Source organism: Phyllostomus discolor, chromosome 6 (assembly GCF_004126475.2).
Source record: "Phyllostomus discolor isolate MPI-MPIP mPhyDis1 chromosome 6, mPhyDis1.pri.v3, whole genome shotgun sequence".
In the NCBI taxonomy this organism is placed as follows: Eukaryota; Metazoa; Chordata; class Mammalia; order Chiroptera; family Phyllostomidae; genus Phyllostomus; species Phyllostomus discolor.
The window spans coordinates 112,648,048-112,672,624 of record NC_040908.2 but is presented as its reverse complement, the minus strand read 5'-3'; the positions used below and the strand labels follow the sequence as shown (position 1 = coordinate 112,672,624).

The following is a 24,577-nucleotide window of genomic DNA, read 5'->3' as shown; positions in this document are numbered from 1 at the left end:
TTCCTGTAGATTACATTTGAGAAAGCAGTGTGTTTAGCAGCTGTTTTTCAGAGGGTTTATCAAGTCTTGCTACTGTTATTTAATCCAGGCAAAACTTAACCTTAAACAAAAGCTATGCAGCATTCAACCAACTAGTTACAAATTATCCTAACAGACCAGATTCTTATCTTTTGTTATTCTGTACATGAATTTTTGCTTAATTAGACATTTGGTGTTACAATTGTTATTTCAGAATTTAGTGCACACATAAACAGGGAAAGAATCCCAGCTAAATTTCAACATAGGTAATTACATCTATCAAATAATGTCATCTATGAAATTAAATTCTAAAAGCAGATGATATAACTAGAATTATGACTGCATTTTTACTAACAGGAAGAAAGTAGGGCTCTACAACCAGAATAATTCTTCAGAAGCACACTTTGCTATCAATTATGTTAAAGAAAAATACATAATTTAGGAGTTAGCCAACAATAAGATTATGATCTAAATTATACCAATAAGAAGCTAAGAATTTATTATAAATACCTATCCTGACATTCCCTCAAGGAATAATTACCACCTTAACGAGCTTTTCTGGCTGTTGTTTTTAAAAATGAGGGAAAAGGGCAATAATAAATGGCAAACATGACCCCTTGAAAAGAAGATAGGATCAACCCAGTTTTCTTCCCATGAAGAACAGAGTCAAGAAGAAAGGTTCAAATTGCACTATGAGGTATTTCAGTAATAAGGTTAAGTTTCCTTAATGAGGAGTTTACAGCCCTGGAATTGCCTATCAGAAGAGAGAGAGAGAGAGGATGCCTTTCCTGAAGTATGTACAGAAATGAAGTCTTGGGTAACAGTAGTGCCCAAAGGCCTTTTCAGAAATGGAGCTCTTTTCTTCAAAATCAAAAAGGATTCTTCGTTTTGTCCTAAGGATCTATACTTTCATCAGAGCAGCCAAAGTCTGCTCTTAATCAAAGAGAAAGGAACTAATATATGAGTGCTTACTGTTTACTAAGCACCGTGCTTTCAATTTTATCTAATTTTCACAGTCCTCACAGGCACTGTAAGTCTACAGGTGGGGGAACTGATACATAAGAGATTGTACTTTGCATAAAGTTCACTAATCCACAGCAGTCCTAGGACTCCAGGCACCTCACCTAATATTCCGCCCTCTCTATGCCTCCCCACATCCCCCCTTACTGGTCAGAATTACAGCCCTCTAAGGGTTCCATCAGGAACTAAAATAAAACATGTCCAAAAATTCCTCTTTAACTCAGCGGGAAAGTAAAATTTTGACTCATGCGTTTTAGGAAGTCAGCTAAGAGATGGACAGCTTTCATGCTCTGTACTTTTCGCTAAAGGAATAAAAGGAAGTCTCACCCAAACTCAAGTGTTTCTAGTGATGTAGGACCAATGACTTTTTTAATAAAGACCAACGAAATCCTTGCAGCCCGGCAAGGATGCAGGTTATTTTGCAGGTGGAATCATTTGGGTCATGGAATTTATTAGCAAATGTTGCTTATAGTTCTCTCTGATTTTCAAAGACCTGCATTTTGTTACTTTCTACATGAAGCAATTTTGCCTCCTTTCTGTTAAAATCATTTTCAGATCATGTTTTTGGGTTTTTTTCCAAGTGAATCAAACCATATAACCAAATGGTATTTTTTTTTCCAAAATAGATCTCGGGGACTGCTTTATGCCAGTCATTTATCCACCCATCTCTGATGGGAGCTGTGCAACCTCACGTTGGTATAATTATGGGATCTTTAACTGAAGATTCTGCTCTGCTAAAAAGGCCTATCCTGAAATCCTGAAGAACACCAGTTATCCACCAAACTGAGCCTGATCTAGTTTTGACAAGTGACAAATACACAATTTTCATGATTTCATGTAACTTCTAGTAAAACACCACCTTTAAAAAAAATTTAACTGAAGTTTGTGATTTCAACTGGACATCAACAAATGGACTGACAAAGGAGTTTAGCCCATGGCATAAGGGCAAGTAGCCTCTGGCCTAACAACGTGTAACCAACCTCCCTCCTGGGGGGTAGGGTGTACTTTTGGCAGACTTTTTTTTTAAACCGTTATCTGTATAGGTCAACACATTTAATTGAATGTGTTATGAGGAGCAAAGCACTGCAACATAGAATTTTAAGTTAATAGATTATCTGGTCCGATGGCTGATCACTTCTGGGATCCTCTCTACGTCACCTTTGCTGAGTTCTTATCTAACATCTGCTTGACAGCGCCCAGTGCTGAAGCAGCACCATCATGGTGAACCCTCTGGCTGCTGTTTAACAGGCCCCATCACACCCCTTTGAACCACAGAGTCTTGCTCTAATACACGAATTGCATTTCTCTTCCCCAAGTTGTATCTCCCCAAATCCTTCAAATATTCAGATGTCTTAAACTTTAAATCCCTTAACCATCTTTTTTTATGCTTCAATTTGTTTTTAATGTCAAACTATGGCTTCCAACATTCCAGTGTTATGGACTTAGGAAAGGAGATGACGTGTCATCTCCCTGGGTCTAACATTATGGTATTAATAGTTGTCTGAAGAGATGACAAGTTCTTAACTCAGTGTGCTTCCTACCCAATGTGAAGGCTGTAAGGGAAAGCAGTGTTCCTTGCGAACACAAGTAGGCTCCTGTGACAGAAATGAGATCTGAAAAGAAGCAAACACATCCGTTTCTTATCCCAAAATTAGTGAACTATCCTGCTTAAGTCTGAAAGATGGGATATGCATGTTTTTTTTACTACTTTTGATGTTCTGGTTAAATCTTAAAAGTATTATTATACTTGCATTAAACATGTCTGTCTGGGCCATGAATGAAGAAAGTAAGTAACCAGTTGCAGTTAAAAAAAAAAATTCTAGATGAAAGAAAGGGCAAATCCTAGAAGACCAATTCAAAATCACTTACAACTGATACTTATTCAGAACGATTCATTATCTGAAAGCTGATGCTAAATCTGGAAGAACTATGGGATAGCTAAAAGGGCAAATGAGGGAAATCATTGATCGAACACTGGAAGTCACCACTGTCCTCCAAGGGCATGCACTCATGAACAGAAGAGTCCAGTTTTCTATTAAATTCTTCCCCTACCCTCCAAGAAGTCTAAATTGCTTAAAATAAATAATCCTAATCCAAATATCTTATTGCCAGTGGCTTTTACCAAATCCGAAATCAGGAACTGACACATTGTTAAATCAATCCATTTGACTTCCACTTTTAGTTTTCTTGCTACTTTACTCAGGAATGAGACAGAACTTGAAATGACTAAAGGGGAAAAAGAAAGGCCAGGAAAAGCTAATAGGCTAATTTAAGTAATCCACAGAAAGGGTAATTGGCCCTGTATAATCAAAATTAAATGTTAACATAATTCAATATGTCTAATAAAGGCATATAAAGAAATAAAAAGCCTTGCACAGGTAAAAGAGAAAGCACAAAATCCTTTGAGGATACAGTCTACACAAAGCCATAATAAATCATTAATATCACCAAGGTATATGATTTCACAGATTTCCCCAAACCAGATTCATGACATGAATATGATACATTGTCATATATTTAGTAACTTTAATAAAAGAAGAAAGATCACACCAAAAATGCAAGTAGACATGGAGTCTGACAGTCTTATGACTCAGGTTAAGCCAAACTGAATTATGAGAAAGCTACTTCCTTTTTCATTCACCATTAAATGAGAATTCATTTTTATTTAAGAAGACTCATCTTAGCAAATATTGCCATGACAAGAACTAGTAGCCAAAGAAATAAGTTTAGGTCCTGGCCTGGGTTTTTTTGAGAAATTTCTATTTAACCATTCCTCTTGGCACTAATTTATTTATTTGACTATACTTATTAAGCCCCTACAATATTGTCAGGGATTGTTTTCAAACTGGAGCTACACCAGTGACCAAGTGTCCATAAAGCCTAATCTGGAATTCACACAACTAAGGGGCGGGGGGGGGGGGACGGGGGGGGGGGGGGAGAGGCCCACATTCTCATGTGTCCTGCTGAGGGGCCGTGGTGGGTGACTAAGTTACAGAAAGGCTGGAGGGAGTACCAGGGAAGGGGACAAGGACAAAGCGTTCTAATCCCCTCGTAAGTGCAGCCAGTGATAGATAGAGGAGGGTGAGCCTTAGGGAATAAGAATTTCAGAATGCAAGAGTGACTCTAAAAGCTGTTATTTTACATACATTTGTCCAATCTAACAAAAGTCCTATTCTCAAGTTCACAAAGCAACTTGATTTTCAACACACTTGCTGTCAGACAAAGTTGGGTCATGATGTACGAGGGTAATTGGATTTTTGCCCTAATTAAAAAATAATAAATCTAAACTTAGGCACATTTCCTCACAATTTAAAAAGAGAAGTTCTTCTGCCCGACTTGGTCAACTTGTTTTCCTGTGTAACCTGAATACCTGTAGTTGCTGTCTTAGTGGGAAAGATGAGGGGAAAAAAGGCAACAGTTGTAAATTCTTTTGGTTAGTGTTTATTAAAGTGATTTTTCTTTTCTGTAGAGAGAGGTTCTAAAATGAAAAACAACTCCAACTTCTGGGCTCTCTCTTACTCATACGATCAGGACAAACAGTGGGGCCAGCCACAAGCATCAGTCCCTTAAAGAATGATGTATAGTCCCCATGTGCAAGATGGCTCACCCTGAAACCTGCTAGAGAATGCTAGAAATACTTTATCAATACCTTATCTCTACAGGACTCACTGCTTTAAAATTAGCTTTCAAACATCAACATATCAGGACTGAGATTGCCTCCATCCACAGAAACAGCAGGATTACATATTATATCCTTATTCCATTACTCATCCCTCAATTATGCTAAGCAGCAGGCTACATAAACATCTGAGAGCATTGACCGCATTCAGGTTTATTTTTCCAATTTGCATTAATATCAGTAAACAAATTGGATGGTATCAAATTATGGCACTGAAGAAATAACACATATTCAGCAGCATGTCTTCCATTTTTGAGTCCTGGTTTAAAATTGGCTAAGTAAAGGCATATACACCTCCATCTAAACTGGAGATGTGCAGTAACACATGCATATAAGGAAAGGGGGCAGTTAGGAAGAGGGAGGGAGGGAAGCGGAAAAGAAGGGAGAGGCCAGGAAAGAAAGAGAGGAAAAGAAAAAAGAAACAGGAAAGAATGCATGTCCGAAGGTAACACTACGACACAAAAGAGGTGACAAATGACGAGTGAACCTGCCTCCAGAAGCAGATATTTTCTAAGGTTGTCATTGAAGATACAAAAATGGTTTGTGAGAATTTGCATCTGTTGCTATTTTCGCTTATACTAAAAACCTACAAAATCCTAGGCCTTGGTCTGTCCAAGATCAATAGTGCCGGAGAGCAGCCGCGGCTGTGCCCAGGGCTGTGCTCTGCTTGGAACTCTCCACTGCAGTCCAGGCATCCACAGTATTTTGGTCAGATCCGGTCTGTTTTCTCAAACCCACTTGTAATGTCTTAGAGCTAATCTTTTATATTAGAATATTATCTACCACTATTTTTTTCATTTTTCTTTTTTTTTCACTTACTTAAAGGACAGGAAAGATGAAACAGTGGTTAAGATTTAGAGGGGAACGTAAAAGAAAGTATTCTCTTTTCCAGTAAATCCACCCTAGAAAAGGTATGATGAGACTTTGAGAAAGAGTGCTGATTCATGGACTTCCCTTATTTTTTTTTATTTCTATGAAATACATTTAAGGACATAAATGTACTAAAACATTTGGTCTGTGAAATAGTAGAATCATTAGCACCAAAAGGAGTTGTGGAACTTGTATATATTATTAAAACAATAATGGTTAACTGTTGGTCATGGGTAAAGGTTTCATTTCATTTTTTTACATCCCAAAGTTCTTGAAAGTGCCTGTGGACAAGAGAAATAACACTTTTCAAAATCTCCATGGGGTCATTAACACGCACCACGGAGACAGTACTTGGCCTTCCCAGTTTTGGTTATCTGGTGGATAAGAAAACCAAGGCCCCCAAAAGCCCTAAAAAGAACAGCCCCCACATGCACCCACTGACGGGCAGGAGGGGTTTCTCCGGACTGTGTTCAGGAATGCGCTTTTGCTTGCTTTTTAAAAAAACAAAAGCAACATGCTCTGCAGGTCATGGAGTGCCCAGTGCAATCTTTTCCTTGCTCTGACTCCAGACTGCAAAAGGATGAAACCATTATATGTTCTGCTAATGCCGGCCTGTGGCCCAGGCCCTTGGCCTGCCATGCTTTGTAAACTCAGGAGTCAGAAGGTCCGAGAACAGGAGCCACTGTCACCTCCAGGTCTCCCCAGCAATCTGTGGCCCATTGGGGCAGCTGCTGATTCCTTTTGCTTCTCCGTGCCTCAGCCTTTAGTTGAAGTTACAACAAGTCAAATAACTGATGCTTTTCCCTTCTCCAGGTAAAGGAGATGATACATTGTTCACAAGGGTGTTCTGCCTGGCTTCACTGATGAGACGGCACGCTAAGTCAAGGAAGAGTTTCTCCACGTTATCAGATTCCTTGGCTGAGGTCTCCAGATAATACATGTCCTGGGCTTCTGAGAATTCTTCAGCTCTCTGCTGGGAGACCTCTCTCCTTTCAGCCAAATCAATCTTGTTGCCTAAACAGGGGTAAAATCACAGAAGGAATCATCATTTGGCTTTTTGTAGGCTTGCAAACATCAAAATCCAATTCCATATCTGTAGTCAAACCAGACAATGGGCAAGTAAAGCCAAGCAAATGGGAGTGTAATTACTGGAACGTTTATCTTTAAATACCAGTGCCATCTGTAATGGCACAGAACTGGAAACAGCCCAAATGTCCATCAGTCGGTCCCTGGCTAAATACACCATCATACACTGATTGTTATTTGGAGTTATCTGCCACTGCAAAAAGCAATAAAAAATATCTCTATATGCTGCCAGGAAGTGAGACACTAGGATGTATTGTTAAGTAAATAAAGCAAAGTAGAAGGAAGTGTGTATAATTCACAACTGTCTAAGAACAAGGTTAAAAATATATACACAGTTTATTTGCTTATTTTTTAATGGGAAAATAAACCAAAATCCTAAAGATAATGGTTACCCACTAAACGAATAAGGTTAAGGGATAGGGAGGAATAGAAACTAGACCTCTCTAAATATACCTTACTTTATAGATTTGACTTCAGAATCTAAATGTTTTATGTAATTATATAATTAATTATAATTATACAATATGAAATTAAAGTTTAAAAGCAATTCCTAAAATTGAAGCAAATTAAACAAATGGACCTGTTTATCATGAAGTGGCATAACCACACGGAGTAACGGCTCCACGTGAGTTGAGGAGGACGGTAACTGAGCTATATGCATCCCCAGACATATACTTGTATACCCAAGAATGAAAAGAGTTGAAGGGAGAAAATCTTGAATTGCTGCAGTACTCATCTTGTCAGTGGCAGTCCTGACATTGTTATTTTGAGGCTCCTATGAACGTTTTTTGGGGATAAGGCAAATGAGTAATTATGTAGGTGTCATTGGGACAGGGATTTTTGGCACGAGGAAAAGGAACTACAGATATAAGATCAATGAGGTTAAGCCCTGGCTGGTGTCACTCAGGGGACTGGCAGCGGCCTGCAAAGTGAAAAGGTCACCAGTTCAATTCCCAGTCAGGGCACACACCTGGGTTGTGGGCCAGGTTCCCAGTTGGGGCCATCTGGGAGGCAACCACACACTGATGTTTCTCTCCCTCTCTTTATCCCTCCCTTCCCTGCCCTCTGAAAATAAATAAAATCTTAAAAAAACTTTTAATGAGGTTAAGTAAGAGTTCTAAAGTTCTAAATTATAGATGAAAGTATCAGCATGAATAATTCATGATTTATTTTATCTTTAAAAAAATTTCTACCTCCATTTTGTGTGAAATCTGACAAAGGTGATGCCAACCATGTTACTTGGCAACATTTTCTACGATAAATCCCACCTGGCCTGGGTCTGTGAGGCTGTCTACCCAGATTTTCAAATCATGTCTTGCTAGAATATAAGTAATGTTCCTTCTTAGGAGAAAACATTTCAAACATCATATATTATTAACATTTTCCCATCACCACTAGAGGGATTTTTAATGATCTGGTATCTCACTGCAATTCCATTCTCAGTGGGTGTATTTGTCACCACAGAAAATCACAGGCTGTATTCTGCTTTTCCCCCACACGAAACAGGTTCTACCTTCCTACAAAATGACACAAACTACAGAATTTCCGTTAGTAGATTTTTTCTGAAAATTAGAATTTCTCAAGTCAGCATAAGTGTAAGAAGGGAAAAACTTAGCCTAAGTCCATTTTTTAGGAAAAAAAAACAATTGCTTCACTGATGAATTCCTTATCAACTTAAGAGATATCTTTTACCCCTAGACCGCCAACTTCATGATCTCGTCATCAGGTTTAAAAGAATGTTTGGCAGCCACAAGACTCGGTGGCGGTCGGCCTTCTTCCCTGGAGCCTCCGTGGACAGAAACCTCAATCAGCAATGTTTCCTACTTTACTCTTCCAAACCATCACTGTGGGATAGGACCTATTTCATTTCCTCTTCCATTGCAGAGTTGAATGTCGACTGCTTGAACTATATAGCTGTAGACTATATTCTTGAAAGGTGCCAAGGCACAAGCTTTATGCGATTATAAATTCTCTGATGCCCCCAAATTGACTTCTCTCCTCACTAGTCCTTACTTACCAACTAGCACAGTGATGACCTTGTTGCTGGCATATTGTTCTATTTCCCGCAGCCACTCGGGAAGGCAGCGGAAGGATTCCTCACAGGTGATGTCATAGGTGAGGATCAAGGCATTGGCGCTTCGGTAATAGCTCTGGGTGATGGACCGAAACCTCTCTTGACCTGCGGTGTCCCAGATCTGAAGCTGTAAGGCACACGAGAAGGGTCAGGTTGGGGAGCAGCAAAGAAAGAAAGCAGTGCTTTAGTTCAGAAGTGGAAACACCTTCACCCAAATAATGTCATAGTTATTTTCTGCCCTAATAAAAAAGCACTTGTAGTTTTTTAAAAATCTGTTGTGTGTGTCTAATTAGGGACAGGCATTGCTTTGGGGTTTTTTTTTCCTTTGTCAGATTATTTAAGAGTTTCCCCTTTACTCTTTTTTTTTCTTTTATTGAATTTATTGGGGTGACACTCTCTCACAAAACCATCCAGGTTTCAAGTGCACAACTCAACAAACATCATCTGCACACGGCACTGTGCGCCCACCACCCCAAAGTCTCTTTCTATCCCATCCCCCCCTTTGCCCACCTCCACCTACCCCCACCCTCTTCCCTTCCGCCAACACCACACTGTTGCCTGTGCCTTTGAGCATTTATTATGTGTCGAGCTCTATTCTAAGCACTTGACTTGTAAAAACTCTCAATCCTGACAATAGCTATGAGGTGGGTACTTTTACTGTATCCGATTCTCACATGAGGCACAGAGACATTAATTAAGTTGCTCAGCATCTCACAGCAAGCATATCCCAGCGCCAGTTCAGCTAGGCAAAATGGTCCCCGAGTCTGCTCTCGTCACCACGATGCCGTATTATGACAGTCAGGACACAGGGCAAGCTGTCATTCTGTGACTGTGGGTATTTCAGTCAGCAATGGGGGGCGGGGGGGAGAAAACCCAACCTCACCACCTTTACCAGTTCAAAATTCAAATGAATATACTGAGGTGCTATCTTTGTTCATGAAAACAGGAACAATGCCACGGCAGACGAAAGTAGTGACTTTCTTCTACCACTTCTGCTCTGTGACCTTGAGTGAGCCACTTAGTCTCTTTAGGCTTCAGTGGTTTCTTTGTAAGAAAAGGTTAACAAACACGTAAGCCTGCTGAAAGTTCACATTTTCTGAAGTCATCTACCAGTTCCATGACTTGATAACTGATGGTCCTAATTACAAAGAAAAAGGCAAAACACTTTGACTTCTCCCTGAATTTCCCTGCCCCGAGTAGAAGATACTGGGCGAGAACTGTTCTCCAGAGAGACTGCTGAGTGCAGAACAAATCTGAAGGCCTTGAGAAATAACAACAATAATAATCTTCCCCTCTAATTGCATAAATTTCACACATCATGAAATGCATTCGCCCCCATCAGCAGAACATCATTTCCTCAGAGAAGGTTCCCTCAGATTGGGCTAGGTTCCCCACCCCACCCCACCCCACCCCCACATATCCTCTCCTGTGGCCCACCCTGTAAAGTTCTCCCTCCTAGCACCTGACACATCTGAATCACTTATTTAGTTGTAATCATTTGTTTAATGGCTGTCTTCCTCACTCAACGGAAAGCTTCATGAAGGGAAAGTCAGCGTCCATTCTACTCAGTTTCCCCTGCACCAAATAGGGTGTCTGGCACATTGTAGGCTGTTCAGGTGTTTATTGACAATCCGACTAACCCCTACAGTAGTCCAGTGGGTTAGGCAAGTTTAGGCCTGCCCCCCATGAGCAGGGAGCTCCATCACATAATGGTTCCTCACAAAGCTGGGCCCCGGGCTCCAGGCCTCATTCACTCGCAAGTAGGCATGCATTTCAGGCTGCTGTGCTGTGTTTGCTCCGGGAGATTGATTTAAATGGGCATCAGCATCCAGACAGGATGAGTCAGCTGGGGTCACCCTCTGCTCACACCAGTTTAGCCGAGGAAACTGATGAGTGGCGGGTAGGTCGTCCCTGCCACCAATGAATGGCAAGAAGTTGCAGCTGCTCTTCGATGGTGCACACGAGAGTCTGGATGCTGCAGGCGACCATGCAGGTGCCCAGACAAAAGTTATTTCTCCGCTGTGCCCCAAATGCAGGGGTATGGTTCCCCTCTTCCAGTACCTTAGAACAACAGACTATAGTTTTGTTTTGTTTTTTAACAGACTATTGTTTTAATGCCACATTGAGCCTCTAAAAGCACTTGTGAAGGGATTTAATACTGTCAGTCATTAGAAATCAGTATGTTTTCAGGACAGGCACATCTTGAAAATGGCTTTGAGAATTAAAGCCACTGAAATATTTTCTTTAAAAGGTGACTGTATTGCCTGCAAGATGCTTTCTCATAGGAAGCTACCTATGTCTAGCCTTATCGTTGAGTCTCAAGGATATCCATATTCCATTGCCTTTATCATTCAACTCAGCCTCACCCTTCTCTCTGCAATTCATTTGCTCCTTTTCAGCATTTATATCTCATTAATATATGCAGAGCACTGTACCAAGCACAGGGATGTAAAACACAATCCCTGACCTCAAAGAGTTCACAGGCTACAAGGAGGATAGACACAATATTAACTAACCATAATATAAAACAGGAGATGTCCTTTTACGAGACACCAGCAGGAGAAAACGTCTCCTGGTGTTAGTCTCCTGCCAGTCAGTCCTGTGCTCATTACCACAGCCATGGGCTTTCTGGCCATTGTCGTCCCCAGCATGGGGCTACATCGCTCATCTCCTCTCTCTCTTTTCCACCACTCCTCACACCTCTGCTGTCTCACCCTCACGATAACCTACTCCAATCATTGGTTCACCAGAGTGCCTCCTTGCTAGACTGAGTTCTTTAAGGGTGAAGACTGTTTCTTACTTAACTTTGTACTCCCTGCCTTCCCAACAAGGTCTCTGGTGCGCAGCAGACCATCTGAACAAGGGCTAACTGAGTAACAAAGGCCGCAGAATTACAGGGGAAGGATTAGTTCTGCATAATGATTTAGTGGGTACTGAAGAAGTTCCTACAGATAAAATGTGTGAGATAGATGGTAATGAGTTACTAGGGAGCAAAGGTGTTTTACCTAACACAGGCTTGGAACAAAGCATCTACTATGACAGGATGGATGAGTAGGTGGATGGATAGATGGTCAAATGAGCAAATACATGTGCGTACTTTCAAGACTTTCCTATCTGTACAAAATATACCTGATTAGAGAGAAATCCCAGAACTCTTTTATTGCTATAATGAGACTCCTCAAGTTAAAAGGTTTTTAGAACAGCTTACAGTTTTACTCATTACTCATTTATTTATAATAGACTTAAAATATCAATGGAAAGAAGAAAATTCTATGTATGTTTTAATTATGTTTTCTACTCCAGCACAGTATCTTAAGAAAAGGGCCTCTTCCTCAGCTTTGCCTTTACTGTTTAGCAATAAGCCTTAATAGCTATAAGAATCTTTCTAATTTTGATTCCCTGTCCTCAATCCTGGGAGCCCTCTTAGAAATAACTGAGGCTTGTCAGGGAGGGGCTTGGATGAGAAGTCAGCAGGGACCAGGGTTCTGGTCCTGCCTGCCACGTGCCCGGTGGTGGTCTCTTTTCTATGGTCTCTATGGGGCTCAGAGCAAACCTGCAAACTACTAGCAAAACAGACACTTAATCACCAGAAGGAGGTGCCAGTAAATGTTCAGGAACAAGGGCAACAATAACACAGCACATGTTTCCTTAGCAAAGCCTGGGCCGCTCTGCCTCTTCCACTGAAAGACTGAAGAAGGTGTGCCCCATGGGTCCAGTTTGAATGAGGCCCTTGGATTAATGTGGTGGAAAAGGGCCATTTTGTGCTTTGATTCTACATACATGGCCAGAGGGAATCACAGGCAAACGGGTTCGGACTTCATTTGGGAGATTAGCCAACCCTCACTTTTTATGGATGAAGGTCCAGAGGCCTGAACAGGTGATAGCAACAGGAACCTCGCTGTGAATACGAAGATGAGTGAGACACAACCTTGCTCTTGGGCAGCCTGTGGTCTCATGACAGAGTCAGATGTTATAAAAAGATGGATTTCTAGCTGAGCACTTAAAAATGAGGTCATGGTTCACAGAAAGTGGAATAAATCTAGTAACTAAACCTGAGGTTTCAGAAAAGTAAGCCTGCTCTTTAACAGCATGGACCCTTTCTTACTCAGCCCTGCTCACTCCCAGGGCCTGGCACACGGCAGGCACTGACACTTCCAGTGAGAGGAAGTGTCACACACAAATACATGCACATAAAGGGGAAACCTAGACACTTGCAAATAAAATGCCCGAAACAGTAGTCATCTCTACTCAGCTCCTCCACACGGCGACCACCTCCACTCCCCTGGGATGATAGCGAGCCGCAAGTGACTACTCCTGCCCACACCTGGGAGTGCCCGCTCCTGTCTCCCCCGACCCCCACGCCCTAGTGCCTTCTCCCCACACCAACGCAGTATTTCTGTGAGCTTTCCAGTTGGCATTTATGTGGATTTCACACCCTGTTTTTGTTTTCCGGAGCCCCCAGCTCTCCATCACTATTGTGTTGGGTGTAACATGTACAGCAAGGAGCCACTCTGGAGTCACAGCTGGACGAGCCACTGGAGTGCTGGTGTCCCTGCTCAGGAACCTCGTCCAAAACACTCCTCTGTGTGTCTTTGAAATGCTGCAGGAGCACCTGGGAACTTCTCTGCCCTTCCCAAAGCATGTGAAGACCGGAACGCAGTGCATGTAGGAGAAGGATGTAAACACCATGGGCTCCAATTTGGGATGCTTAGGCTGGGAGCTAGCCGGGACACTGGTGCTAGTTTCCACCAGGGTTGTGGCTACTTTCCATCGGCCTGAGGTCCGCAAAATCTGAGAGTGGGATTTCACCAATTCTAAGGGACATGTCTCTCTACCCTCCTTGTGTGTGATTTAGTCTCATTTCACCATCCGTCATCTTTCTTTCCTTGCTCCAAGGTGACAAACTTATTGTGCCTTCATGTCCCCCTTCTTTCATGGCAGGGGAGACTCCAGGAAGACAATGGGGTACACTAGCCCACAAAACTGGTTCAGATCCTGCCTACCTCCCTTCCTAACTGTGAAGCCACAGATCAGTCACTCAATCTCTCTGAATAAAGATAATTTACTATTTACCTGGCAACTCATGCAAAAGCACCTAGCAGAGGGACTGACACATATTGGGTATTCAATAAGCACTACTCAGGACTACATAGTTCTTACAAGTGCCAAATTATCCAGAGGTCACAAAGTGGAAGGAAGAAATCATGGAATCCTCCTGCGGTATTTCCCCCTTGCTAGGAACAGGGGTATGATGGGAGATGGCGAATGACCCATCTGACTGAGTAACCCACAACCAATGTAGGAATCCACCACTTCTTTCAGGGGGCTGCTATTCAGAGGAGGTAGCACCGCTTCCTGGCCCAGCTCAGGAGATCCCAACAAGAAATTCCTTGCTTGTTTTTACATCGCCTCTGACATCACAGGAGTCAGTACAAACTTGCCTTTGCCCTTCTTTCTCTGTCTTCCCATCTATAAACACATCATCCATAACTCCTTCCTGCCCCCATAAAGGGAATGTTTGGAAATAAACTGCCATAGCTGAGTATATTATTTTCAGTGTGGTTTTCAATTAAGAGATATGATAAATGTTATGAAAACACTACTTTCTCTCACACAGCACAACAAAAGCCTTATTGAAAACTTAGCATCTTACCTTTACTTTTTCACCATTAATCTCCACTGTCTTAATCATAAAGTCAACTCCAATTGTGGCTCCTTGACCTGGGGGGAAAAGACCCTAAAGGAAAAATAATTGAAAATAACAATTAAGCAAATATTTCAATTAAATGAAATTCTCCTACTTCCCCCATCACTACCCATTCCCAGTCCCTTCCTTTGGTCAAATTAACTAGTAGAGAAAAGAACTCTTGTTTGTGTCCTTAGAGCCCTGTTTTAATTTAACTTTGCATGTACGTATATGTTTTGAGGGAAGGAGGAAGGAAGAAGAAAGAGGGAGAAATTCTGAAAGAAAAAAGAAAGAAAGGGAAAGGGTAACAAATAAGGAAGAAGAAGAGAGTGAGGAAAGAAAATTGGAAAGGGCAGGGGGATCCAATTTCAAAAAATGAAACAGAAAAATCAGATACAAGTATAAGATTGAGAAGCCTGGAGCCACAGGGATGAGATCAGGATTGCTGGGGTGGGCGCAAAATGGGTAGGCTCTCTAAAAGGGGTAAAATCAAGGAAGAGTAAAACTAGGGCATGAACAGCCACGGGGGAGGACAACCAACATGAGCAAACAAGCAGTCAGTATGAGGAAAATGAAGGAGGCAATGAAGCTTTTGGATTTCCCTGTGCCCTGAGGTGATGTAATTACATGAGATCAGGACCAGTGATACCGGGGAGATAACTGAGGAAAACAGTCATTCAGGGAGAAAGTCCAGTAGGAATAGCACTAAACCAGTAGGTATTAGTCTCAGGATCTCTGTGTGACTTCAAGCAAACCAGTTCCCCTCTCTGGGCCATAAATTCAATGAGTTTGAGGCTGATAGAAGCATTTCAAAACAAAAAAAAAGTTTCACCTCACTCATCTACTGGTAGTTGACTTTAAGTCAAACTTTTAAGCTGTGATACATTTACACAACAGAATACTATGCAGTAGTAAAAAAAAAAAAAAAGAAAGAAAGAAAGAAACTCTTATATTTTGCAACAACATGGATGGACCTGGAGAAAATTATGTTAAATGGATTAAGTCATCCAGTGACAGAAAACTATCACACGATCTCACTTATATGTGGAATCTAACACACACAATAAACTAACCAACAAAATAGTAATAGAAGCTTAGATACATAAAACAGACTGACAACTTCCAGAAAGGAGGGGGTAAGGAAAATGGGATGAAAGATGGTGAAGGCATTAACAAAAGAACATTCATGCACGACCTATAGACAGGGACAGCAGTGTGGGGACTGACTTGAGGAGGGGCAAGGGTACGGCTGGGTGGAGGTGGGGAAAGGGAAAAAAGTGTGAACAACTGTAACAGCATAAATAATAAAAACATTTACAAAAGTTTTTTTAAAGTTTTACCTCAAACTGGAAGCTATACAAGAAAGACTTCATCAGAATCACATGTGTAATATTACAAAATATTTCCTCTAAGCTTAGGGAGGGAGGTGGAGGTAGAAAGAAATTCAATGAAGAAAGCACATTTCACCTAGTTTCTCTTCCCTCTTCACTTACATTCCAGGATCTCCAGAAAGTAAAGTAAAATGGACTTTATTAGCTCTGGCAGCTAAGATTGGGCCATCTTTAATTAAGTCCATTCCTTAACAAAAGCATTCTTAATTAATGTTTAAACTTAAAAGACTGAGTTTCAAACCAACAGAAAATGTTCCATTGCATGTCTGCAAAAGATGTAAACATAAACATTCATAACTTTACTTACAAATATTGAATCAATTTTCTTCTATTTTGGTTTGGCTCAAACACAAGGCTGCCAAGCTTCGAGTTTACAGCTCCAGCTGTTTTGCAGTCTAACAAATGCCAAAAATTAAAACAAATCCTTCCCAGTGTCTTTTCCATCATTTTGTTCCCCAACTCCTCATGCCTCAAAAACAGCTGAATCCAATTCATTTTAGCTGTCTACTAAATAACAAAAACAAACACAATCTTTTCTATGAAATATGAACTTTGAGGGGGGAGTTGAGAGACCGGGAGTGGTAAAAAGTAGACAAAAATGAAAAATAAGGGATAGAGTGTGTATTGATAAAAATTAGTATTTGAAGATGAATGCATTTTTACCTCTAAAGACAAGGTTTATGCTTTGAAAAAGAAATGCAAGAGTCCTATGGTTTCAGAGGTTAGAACCCGCAGAAGAGAAAAATGATCAGGCTGAGAAGCAGGAGACCTGGGTTCTAATGCCAGCCTTGCAGCTAACATGACATGAGGTACTGAGGAGTTATCTCATCCCCCTGAGTTTTTCATCCATAAAATGAGAGAGCGAGCTGAATAATCTCCGAGGGATCTTTCAGTAATGAGGCAAAGTCAAAGGAATTTTTGAAAAGGGGACTAAAGATCCCTCTGCACCTCTCCTGTCCTGTTCTCCTGCCGAAAGCAGAAAAGGCTGCCAATGTTAGGGGGCAGTAAAACCAGTCGGAGTGCCCAGTATACACCATGGTGGCTTTGACTGACCCCAGGTGTGTCCGCTTGTTACCTTCTATTCCACCAGGCTACGACCCAGGAGAAGCACGAGTCCTACCGTGCCCACCATCGTGGGGAAAACCCAGGCTTTTCCAAAGGTGACTGACTCTCTGTCCTAAAGCTGTTCGTCTTACCCAATCTGCCTCTCCAGTCTTCCACAGAACCCCAGACTGCCATCGCTGCACAGTGCCTTGGAGACCACCCCGTGTGCATCAGGGAGGCCCAGCCAGGGTGGGTTGCCCACCCAGCTCATGGAGGAGCCAGGGCCGGAGCTGGGACTGGGTCCTGTGTCCTAACTCTCAAGCCAATGTCCTGTCCAGGGCACCAGATCGCCCTATGCCTCAGACAGAAGAACTAGTTCCAACTTTCCCAACCAGCACTTCATGAAAATGCAAGATACTTGCACAACACCAGAAAGGATGTCATGCATGTCTTTTCCGGAAAAGTACAAAAGAAGGCCAATCCCAGAATGATTTCCCACCATTTCTGTAAAACAAGTATATAATCTCTGGCAGTAATGCTCAAAAGGGCAGCCCCACAGGAAACTTGTACTAGATCATAAGATGAGGACTCAACCCAGAGAGAGGACATTTGACTTCGTTCAAATAGTCCTTTGCTGTTCTCATTTCATTCCTATTTAACAGATCTAGAAACATCAGCATACTTGGTACTGACCCAATATGATTCACTCAGTTTTCTGGGAGGACTGGAGAGGGCGTAGGCAGGGAGTTCATTGGTTTAGTTTATATTTATGTTTTTAAATTAATATTTAGGTTTAATTTGATGTCCAGATTCATTTGTTTCCATTTTTGGATTATGATTAACTAATAATCTATTTACTAATTGAATAATCTATTTGTAATATTGCACCCTGGAAGCAAAACGACTTGCCCCAGTCAGTGAAGGACGCGACAAGGGGCACGGCGGTGTGGGGGGGACCCACGCAGCCTCGCTCCTGTGCAGTGGTTTAAAGAGCTCTAGTCTACGTTTCCCAGCTGCTGCCCCTTCAAAGGCTGCGCTGGTAATTGGCAGCCAAAAGGCTGGCGCTGGGCCAGCCAGTCATCCTATGAGCTTCTCCTAACCCCGCAGGCCAGAGTGAGAAAGCCAATCCTGGACTTCTGAGTCCTCTTACCTGAGTGAATCGTCGAACTAGGCACGTCTTCCCCACACCAGCGTTGCCAATTAAAACAATTTTAAACAGGAAATCATAATCTTCCATACTCATTTACACAGCTGCAAGGCAAACAAACACAGCGAGAGTGAGATGGGCCTGGTCAGACTTGCCCACAGAGCTCAAGTTGCGCCAGCCCTGTCTCCTCAGGAACAACAGGCCTGACTCATTTGAAGAGCAATTTAATGCTCCCCTCTGGTGACTCTGCCAGCGAGGGAGGAACACAGGTGTTTGGTCACAGATGGACTTTGTTCCTTCCCAGTCACCTCACACAATGGAGAGCAAATGACAGAGATGTCCTTTTACCTGGTAACCTTTATTCTTCCAAGTAGTCAGGTCGCAGGTCACTCATGTGGTGGGATGTGTTTTCACATGAAAAGGAGATTACAAATCCATGTGCAGACAAGCTGGGGGTGCAAGGAAGCAGGGCAAAGGGGAGCCCATCCACAGCTTCAAGGTGGTTTATGTACAGGCTGTGTACACCGCTGGGAGGAAGGGCTAGGGACTGGGAGACTGAATGAAGGGGAAGAAACCAGGGAGGAACCTTTCGGTTTCTCTTAAGTTGTGGGGCCTCAGGGTCTCACCAGTGGGAGTTACCGCCATCTTTATCTTCTACCACCACCCATTGCCAGCCACCTCCTGCTGCAGGGCTGCCCAGAACACCTGTCTCCACACCTACGGGCTTTGGTAAAGAACTAACTAGTAGTTATGTTGCTTAGGTGTAGGCCCTAGTTTCTCCAGTTGTGCTAAAAAGAATGCTATATACTCTATCTACTTCAGAGGACTGTTGTGAAAATAAAAAAAAAAAACTATACAAAAGAACTTTGGTATCCATCAAGCCCTATCCTAGTGAAAACAATGTAATCTATGTAGTACCTATGACAGTACTGTGCCAATCACCATAGGAAATACAGAGACGAGACAGTATCTATCCTTGAGAGCAACATGAGAAAAAGTTAAACAACAATGACAAAGTCATGTTCAATTCAAATCTGCACAGCACTCATTTCATAAGGTGTAGGCAGAACAAGCCCAGTGGACTCTAGAGGAAGAGGAAAGGGATGACAGCAAGCCCGTGAGGGGAAGGACGCTTGGGAGAGCTAGAGAAGCCTCAGGTCACTCCTACCAGCCAGCTGAAGGGCAGACGGCTGCAGGCTGCAGGGCAGAAGGAGAGCCCACCATACTAAGACCTGCGGATCCCCTGTGTGCAAAGATGATTTCTACCGGGAGTTCAACAGGTCCTTGGAAAGATGGCTGACAACCAGGCCAGGTGCAGCTGGCAGCTCACGGGGTTCTGTCCCAGGTCATGGGACCAGGAAAGGAAAATGTTCCTCTGTCAGCAGCCTGGGTCTATAGGAAGTCATTGCACTCACTATATGTCAGGCAATGTGCAATACTTGGCACTTTATGTGTGTTTCCATTTATTTTCACAAGTCTATGAGGCTGGTATTTATGTTATCTATTTACAAGTGAGTAAACTGAAGAGAAAGGAAATTAAGAGAGGAGCCTGAAGTCCAAAAGCCAGCAGCCAGACCTCAGGTTCAGAAGGTACAGTGTCATGGAGAGAACTCCAGCTGTGGAGCTCGAGAAGCCTAGGTTCCGATCTTGACTGTACAGCCCTCTAAGTCTGTGCCTTTGGGCAAACGGAAATTTTTTTAGTCTGAACTTCGCCATCAACCACACGGGCTAATAACACCTAGATCACAGAGCTGTGATGCTCGAAGTAATGAGTGAAAACCCCCAAGAGCGGTATCTGGCTAACCAGTATTTTAGTTGCCCCAAATCCTCCACACAACACATCTCCCTTGGCCTGGTCTCTCCTTCGTTGTTGCCAGTGCCTTCTCGTCCCACTCGCCAGCGTCCCGTGCTCTGGCCTCACTAGATTTCTTCAGTTCCGTAAACACCCCGAGATGTCCTCTGCAGGCCTTCACATACACTGTTCCTCTGCACACAACCTCCTCTCCCCGCCCCCACCCCAGCTAACTTTCATTCCTCCGTAAACATCACTCTCCCTGCTATGCTTCTTTGCCCTGAGAGGGAGGCAGGGCACCCCGCTGCGTGATCAGGCCAGGCCCTGGCCCTCTCCTTTAGTAATACCCACGTGCTTTACCGTGCTCGATCACGTGCACCTCCCTCACACACCAACATCAGGCCTCAGCACCTCAGCCCTAGACACACACAAGTGCGCAGGACCGTGAGCAGTGTGAGAGCAACTAAGTGGTTCTGTCCTGATCCCAACCTGTCCCCATCATCATCGTCATCTCACTCCACATTATTAATTCATTTCATTCGCCAAACAATCCTGTCAGGTGGACACTATTAGCATTCTAACAAGCAGAAGAAAAGGTAAATAAAAAGTGGTTAAGGCCCCACTTACTGCTGGGTCCCACTGAAGCTGTGGGGCTGGGACTCCAGCCCAGACAGCCTGGGTCCAGCACCCATGTCCTTGAACCACTGCCCTGAAGTGCCTTTCACAACACTTGGCTCACAGCAGGAGCTTAAGGAAGATGAATTAAACAATGAAGGGTAAGCACTTAACAAATGTGATTTCCCTTCTCTCTCTGGCTTCAAATCCAAAACTCTTTTCTAGCATACTGTAGTAATCTAAACAAGAACCAAGGTCAAACTGAATAAAAACTCAGGGACATAATATGTTAATAAAAACTCAAGCCATTAACCGTGAACAGAAACTAAAACCCAGAGACACACACACACAAGGACAGCAGAAAGACTGGAGGTTCTGCAGGCCTCCCGCGGACCACAGCTCACGGCATGCACAAGCCCACGCGCAGGGAACACGGGCCGGACCGCAGTCTTTCCCTGTGCTGAGACTGCTGCCGTAGGTTTACTTCTCCACCTTTGACAGAGGCCGAGGAAACAAGCTGAGAATCCAGACAACAGCATCCAAATATAAAGACCAAAGAAACAGGGCTCCTAGGAGAAGGGTATCAGTGCCCAGATTATGAACCTTCAGGAACAGAAGGCAAAGAGTTATCTGGTCAGAGTCAATGTTCACAGTTAAGTCTAGGGCAGTTACCACCTGGAGTGAGCCACAGAATAAAAAGTAAGGCCCTTCTCCTTTCTGTAAGAAATCACTTTAACGCTCTGTTGAAATTTTTTTTAAATAAACATCTAAAAAAAGTGTTCAGTCTCTTTAAAAACACAGGCTATCTGGGGCTAAGGCTGCACTGTACACTCCAGGTTACCTGCTGTGGTTACTGTTTCATTTCTAATAGAAAACACAGTGCTGAATGAAAATCTCACAACAGTCTCTGGAAACTGCCCACTGAGGAAGCCCTTTTGTTTGGTAGGTAATGTAATGAACGGCTCAGCCCCCGATCACCATGTGATGAGGCAGCTTCCCAGGAGGGAGCCCCATTAAGAAGCGTTTAGTTATAGCTGCCAGAAACTAGCAACAAAGTCACACCTTGTCTGGGGGCAAACACATCCCAAGATATGCCACTGGCCAAGCTCTCTTCTAGGAACATTATATTCTATTGTTGTTAATAATTATAATAGCTGACACTTATTCAGTGCTTACGATGTGCCAGGTTTTCTTCCAGGAATACATGTATTCCCTCACTTAGTCCTCACAACAACTCTATAAAGTGTGAGTATTATCATTACCCCTTGCTTTCGGAAGATGAAACTGAGGCACAGTGAAATTATCCTCAAATTCCACAGCTAGTCAGTCTTAGGATCAGGATTCAAACCCAGATCCATCAAACTCCAAAGCCCATCTCCTTCTGAAATAAGATGCCCTGCTCCTGGCCTCAAGGCCGACAGCACTGCTGTATGTGTCGTGAGGGCTGGGGGCTCGACTGAATGGAACCCCAGTCCCCTCTGAACCACAGTGCTAAAGGTAGGGCCACACACTGATTCCCCATCCTGCAACACGTCTCCTCACTGTGCCCTCCACGCTCAGGCTTCTTTTCGGAGCTAGACCCAGACTTCCCTCCACCCCACCTCCACAATCCAGTCATCGCTTTTCCGTGTAACTAAGTACCAGGCTCAGGGGGTATAAACAGGATCTCTACTCAGACACACAAGTAAAACCCCACATAACATAATGACCACTAGCTATAAACAAACAGATATATGCCTAAGATTCAAAAAAGGAAAAACAGATGAAGAAAAGGAAAAAAATCAGTTTAGAAAAGATACGGAAAACATGCACTTTGCAATGCTTAAAGAGAAAAAAATCTAATCAATGTGATTTTGGCAACATAGATCATATATCAAAGTGACCTTTTTAAAGACAAAATGAAACTGTATTCACCATTGTACATCACAACATTCTTCCCCTTGCCCTTTTAAAGGTCTAGTACAACAGATCAAGTCAAGGCCTGTGGCAAAGAGGAGGCCAGGTCCTTGTCCTGCCTTCTGATCCCCAGACCTTGCCCAAGGACGTATCCTTGTTCAAAAACCATGTGTCCCACTAGGTACTTTTCCCTCTCGGGGTCTCAACCTTAGTCTGTGAACCAAAGGGGTTGGGCGGACAGACACCAGAACCCCTTCCCAGGACCACGTGTGCCGCCTCTACCTTGTACTGAGGAGGTAGCCCGACGATGAAACCGTGAGACCTGAGTCTGCCACAGAGCTGTGTGCGTTTCCTCCTCCATACAGTGGGGATAATGTTAGAACCACCATCGCTGAATACTTGGGAGGCAAATAAAATAATACATGGAATAGTGACCCTTTTAAAAACAAAATAATCAAAAAAATTGTAATCCTTCTGACAAGAGTCACATCTATGGATTACAGAACATACCAACAAAAAGGAAGAAAATCAACCATAATCTTTCCCTATCTGCATCCCCTACTGGGGATGACACTTAACATTTTGGTATGCATCCTTCCTTTTTTCATTCATATATACCCACATCTATGCATATATTTTGTAAATGTATACATTTTAAAGCAAAAATAGAATCACAACATTATACAAAGTTGTTGTTTTTTTCTATAGAGTGGTATTTTCCCAAAACCCAAAATCAGAACTCATGGCCTACAAATAGAGACCGTCAGCATCCATTCCACCTGTGCTCCTGTGACGCTAAATACTCAGGAAGGGGGAGCGGGAGGAGAGAAACATACCTTCAGAAACACTACCTACTACAACCCAATGTCGGAGATTTAAAAGGTTCTGAAAATTCCCATAATGAGGAAAAAAACAATGAAATTTGTTTAATCTAGGATTTAGCAAGCATGATTTTAGCTCAGAATCCTTTTCTCATATAACACCTTTTAACATCCCTTGCTACCAGAGCTCCAAGAAACTGGTGTGGTAACTGCTATTTCACAGCATTTGAAATCAGGGCCATGCAGGTAAAGCTGCTAGATGAAGGAAGGAAGGAAGCAAAGAAGGAAGAAAAGGAGGAAGGAAAAGAAGGAGAACACCCAGTTAAAAGGAAAAGAGGATACCCAGTTAAATTTGAATTTCAGGTAGCAAACAAATACATTTTAATATGTTTGTTCCAAATATGACATGGACATGTGAATACTTTTTAGTATAAAAGTATGACCCAAATACTGTGTGGGGCATATTTACACTAAAAAAATATTAGTTGTTTATCTGAAATTCAAATTTAACTGAGCATCCCATATTTCCTGGCAGTCCCTGGCAACCCTGCCCAGGGACACTCTGAGTCAGCGACTCTGGGAGAAACAGACAGACGCCCTGAACACAACATCAGGCCCACCCAGAAGCTGTGGAGGGAGATGCATGGAGCATAAGAAACAGGATATGCCTGATGAATCAAAACAACTAAACAGAGAGAATAAAGAGGGCAACAAGTGACACTGAAGAAGGCATTACTGAGCTGGGTGGGGCTCTTTAGCTGCAGGGCCACACTTTGGGAACTGGGCTCACACTGGCATACAGGGCTCTGTAGAAGTTTCTCCCTCCAGGACAACCCAGAGCACTGTGGGCCTTCCTCCAAGTACATCTAGGCGTGTGCACCTGCCTGGTGGAGGGGAAGTGCTCTGCATCCCTACTGCCCCTACTGCCCTTGAGGACAAGAAGCATTCTTCAACAGGACACTCAGGCGTGCATAGCCCACTGCTGTGCTCAAGATGTATACATTGAGTTGAAAGCCTTTGATCCATCTTTTGCACTAACAAGGTTCTGTCTCAGGAAGCTCATTATTGCTTAATTACTAGAAGGCAATTACTAAACATTATTATAATCAACTGCTGCAAGCTCACTTGCTTTATATCAGCTGTTAATTTCACATCATTGCAAGGTAATTAGGCTCCTTTGGCCAGGACTGCCCAACACCCACCTGTGCCATGGCTGCCCACGTTCACCAGGCCATAATCTCTAGCTTTTTCATACAGTCCATTACAGGTTATACAATACTTTCACAGATGTGATGCAATCCAGACTGCCAATGATCTCATGAACTGGTTCTTATCACGCAATATGCAGGTGAGGAAGCTGAGGGTTTAGTTGATAAAGTGACTCACCCTAAATCACGTGACAGTGAGTTGCAGTGTGACCTCTGTATCCCAGCCACCT

General features: G+C 42.8%; 1 protein-coding gene across 2 annotated transcripts in view; it reads right to left on the bottom strand.

Moving 5' to 3' along the window:
- Positions 1-4,400: 4,400 nt before the first annotated feature.
- The window catches only part of RAB30 (RAB30, member RAS oncogene family), a 73,981-nt gene continuing 53,804 nt past the window's right edge, over positions 4,401-24,577 (bottom strand). The window contains exons 1-5 of one of the 2 annotated variants that reach the window (XM_028516354.2): positions 18,364-18,543; positions 18,019-18,119; positions 14,401-14,484; positions 8,691-8,874; positions 4,401-6,601 (exon numbers count right to left, since the gene is read on the bottom strand). In XM_028516354.2, coding sequence (XP_028372155.1) covers positions 6,351-6,601; positions 8,691-8,874; positions 14,401-14,484; positions 18,019-18,111 — 612 coding nt within the window. In that variant the 5' untranslated portion in view covers positions 18,112-18,119; positions 18,364-18,543 and the 3' untranslated portion in view covers positions 4,401-6,350. Of the gene's footprint in view, positions 6,602-8,690; positions 8,875-14,400; positions 14,485-18,018; positions 18,120-18,363; positions 18,544-24,577 lie in introns of those variants that run through there. The other variant, XM_028516355.2, reaches the window with a different exon arrangement.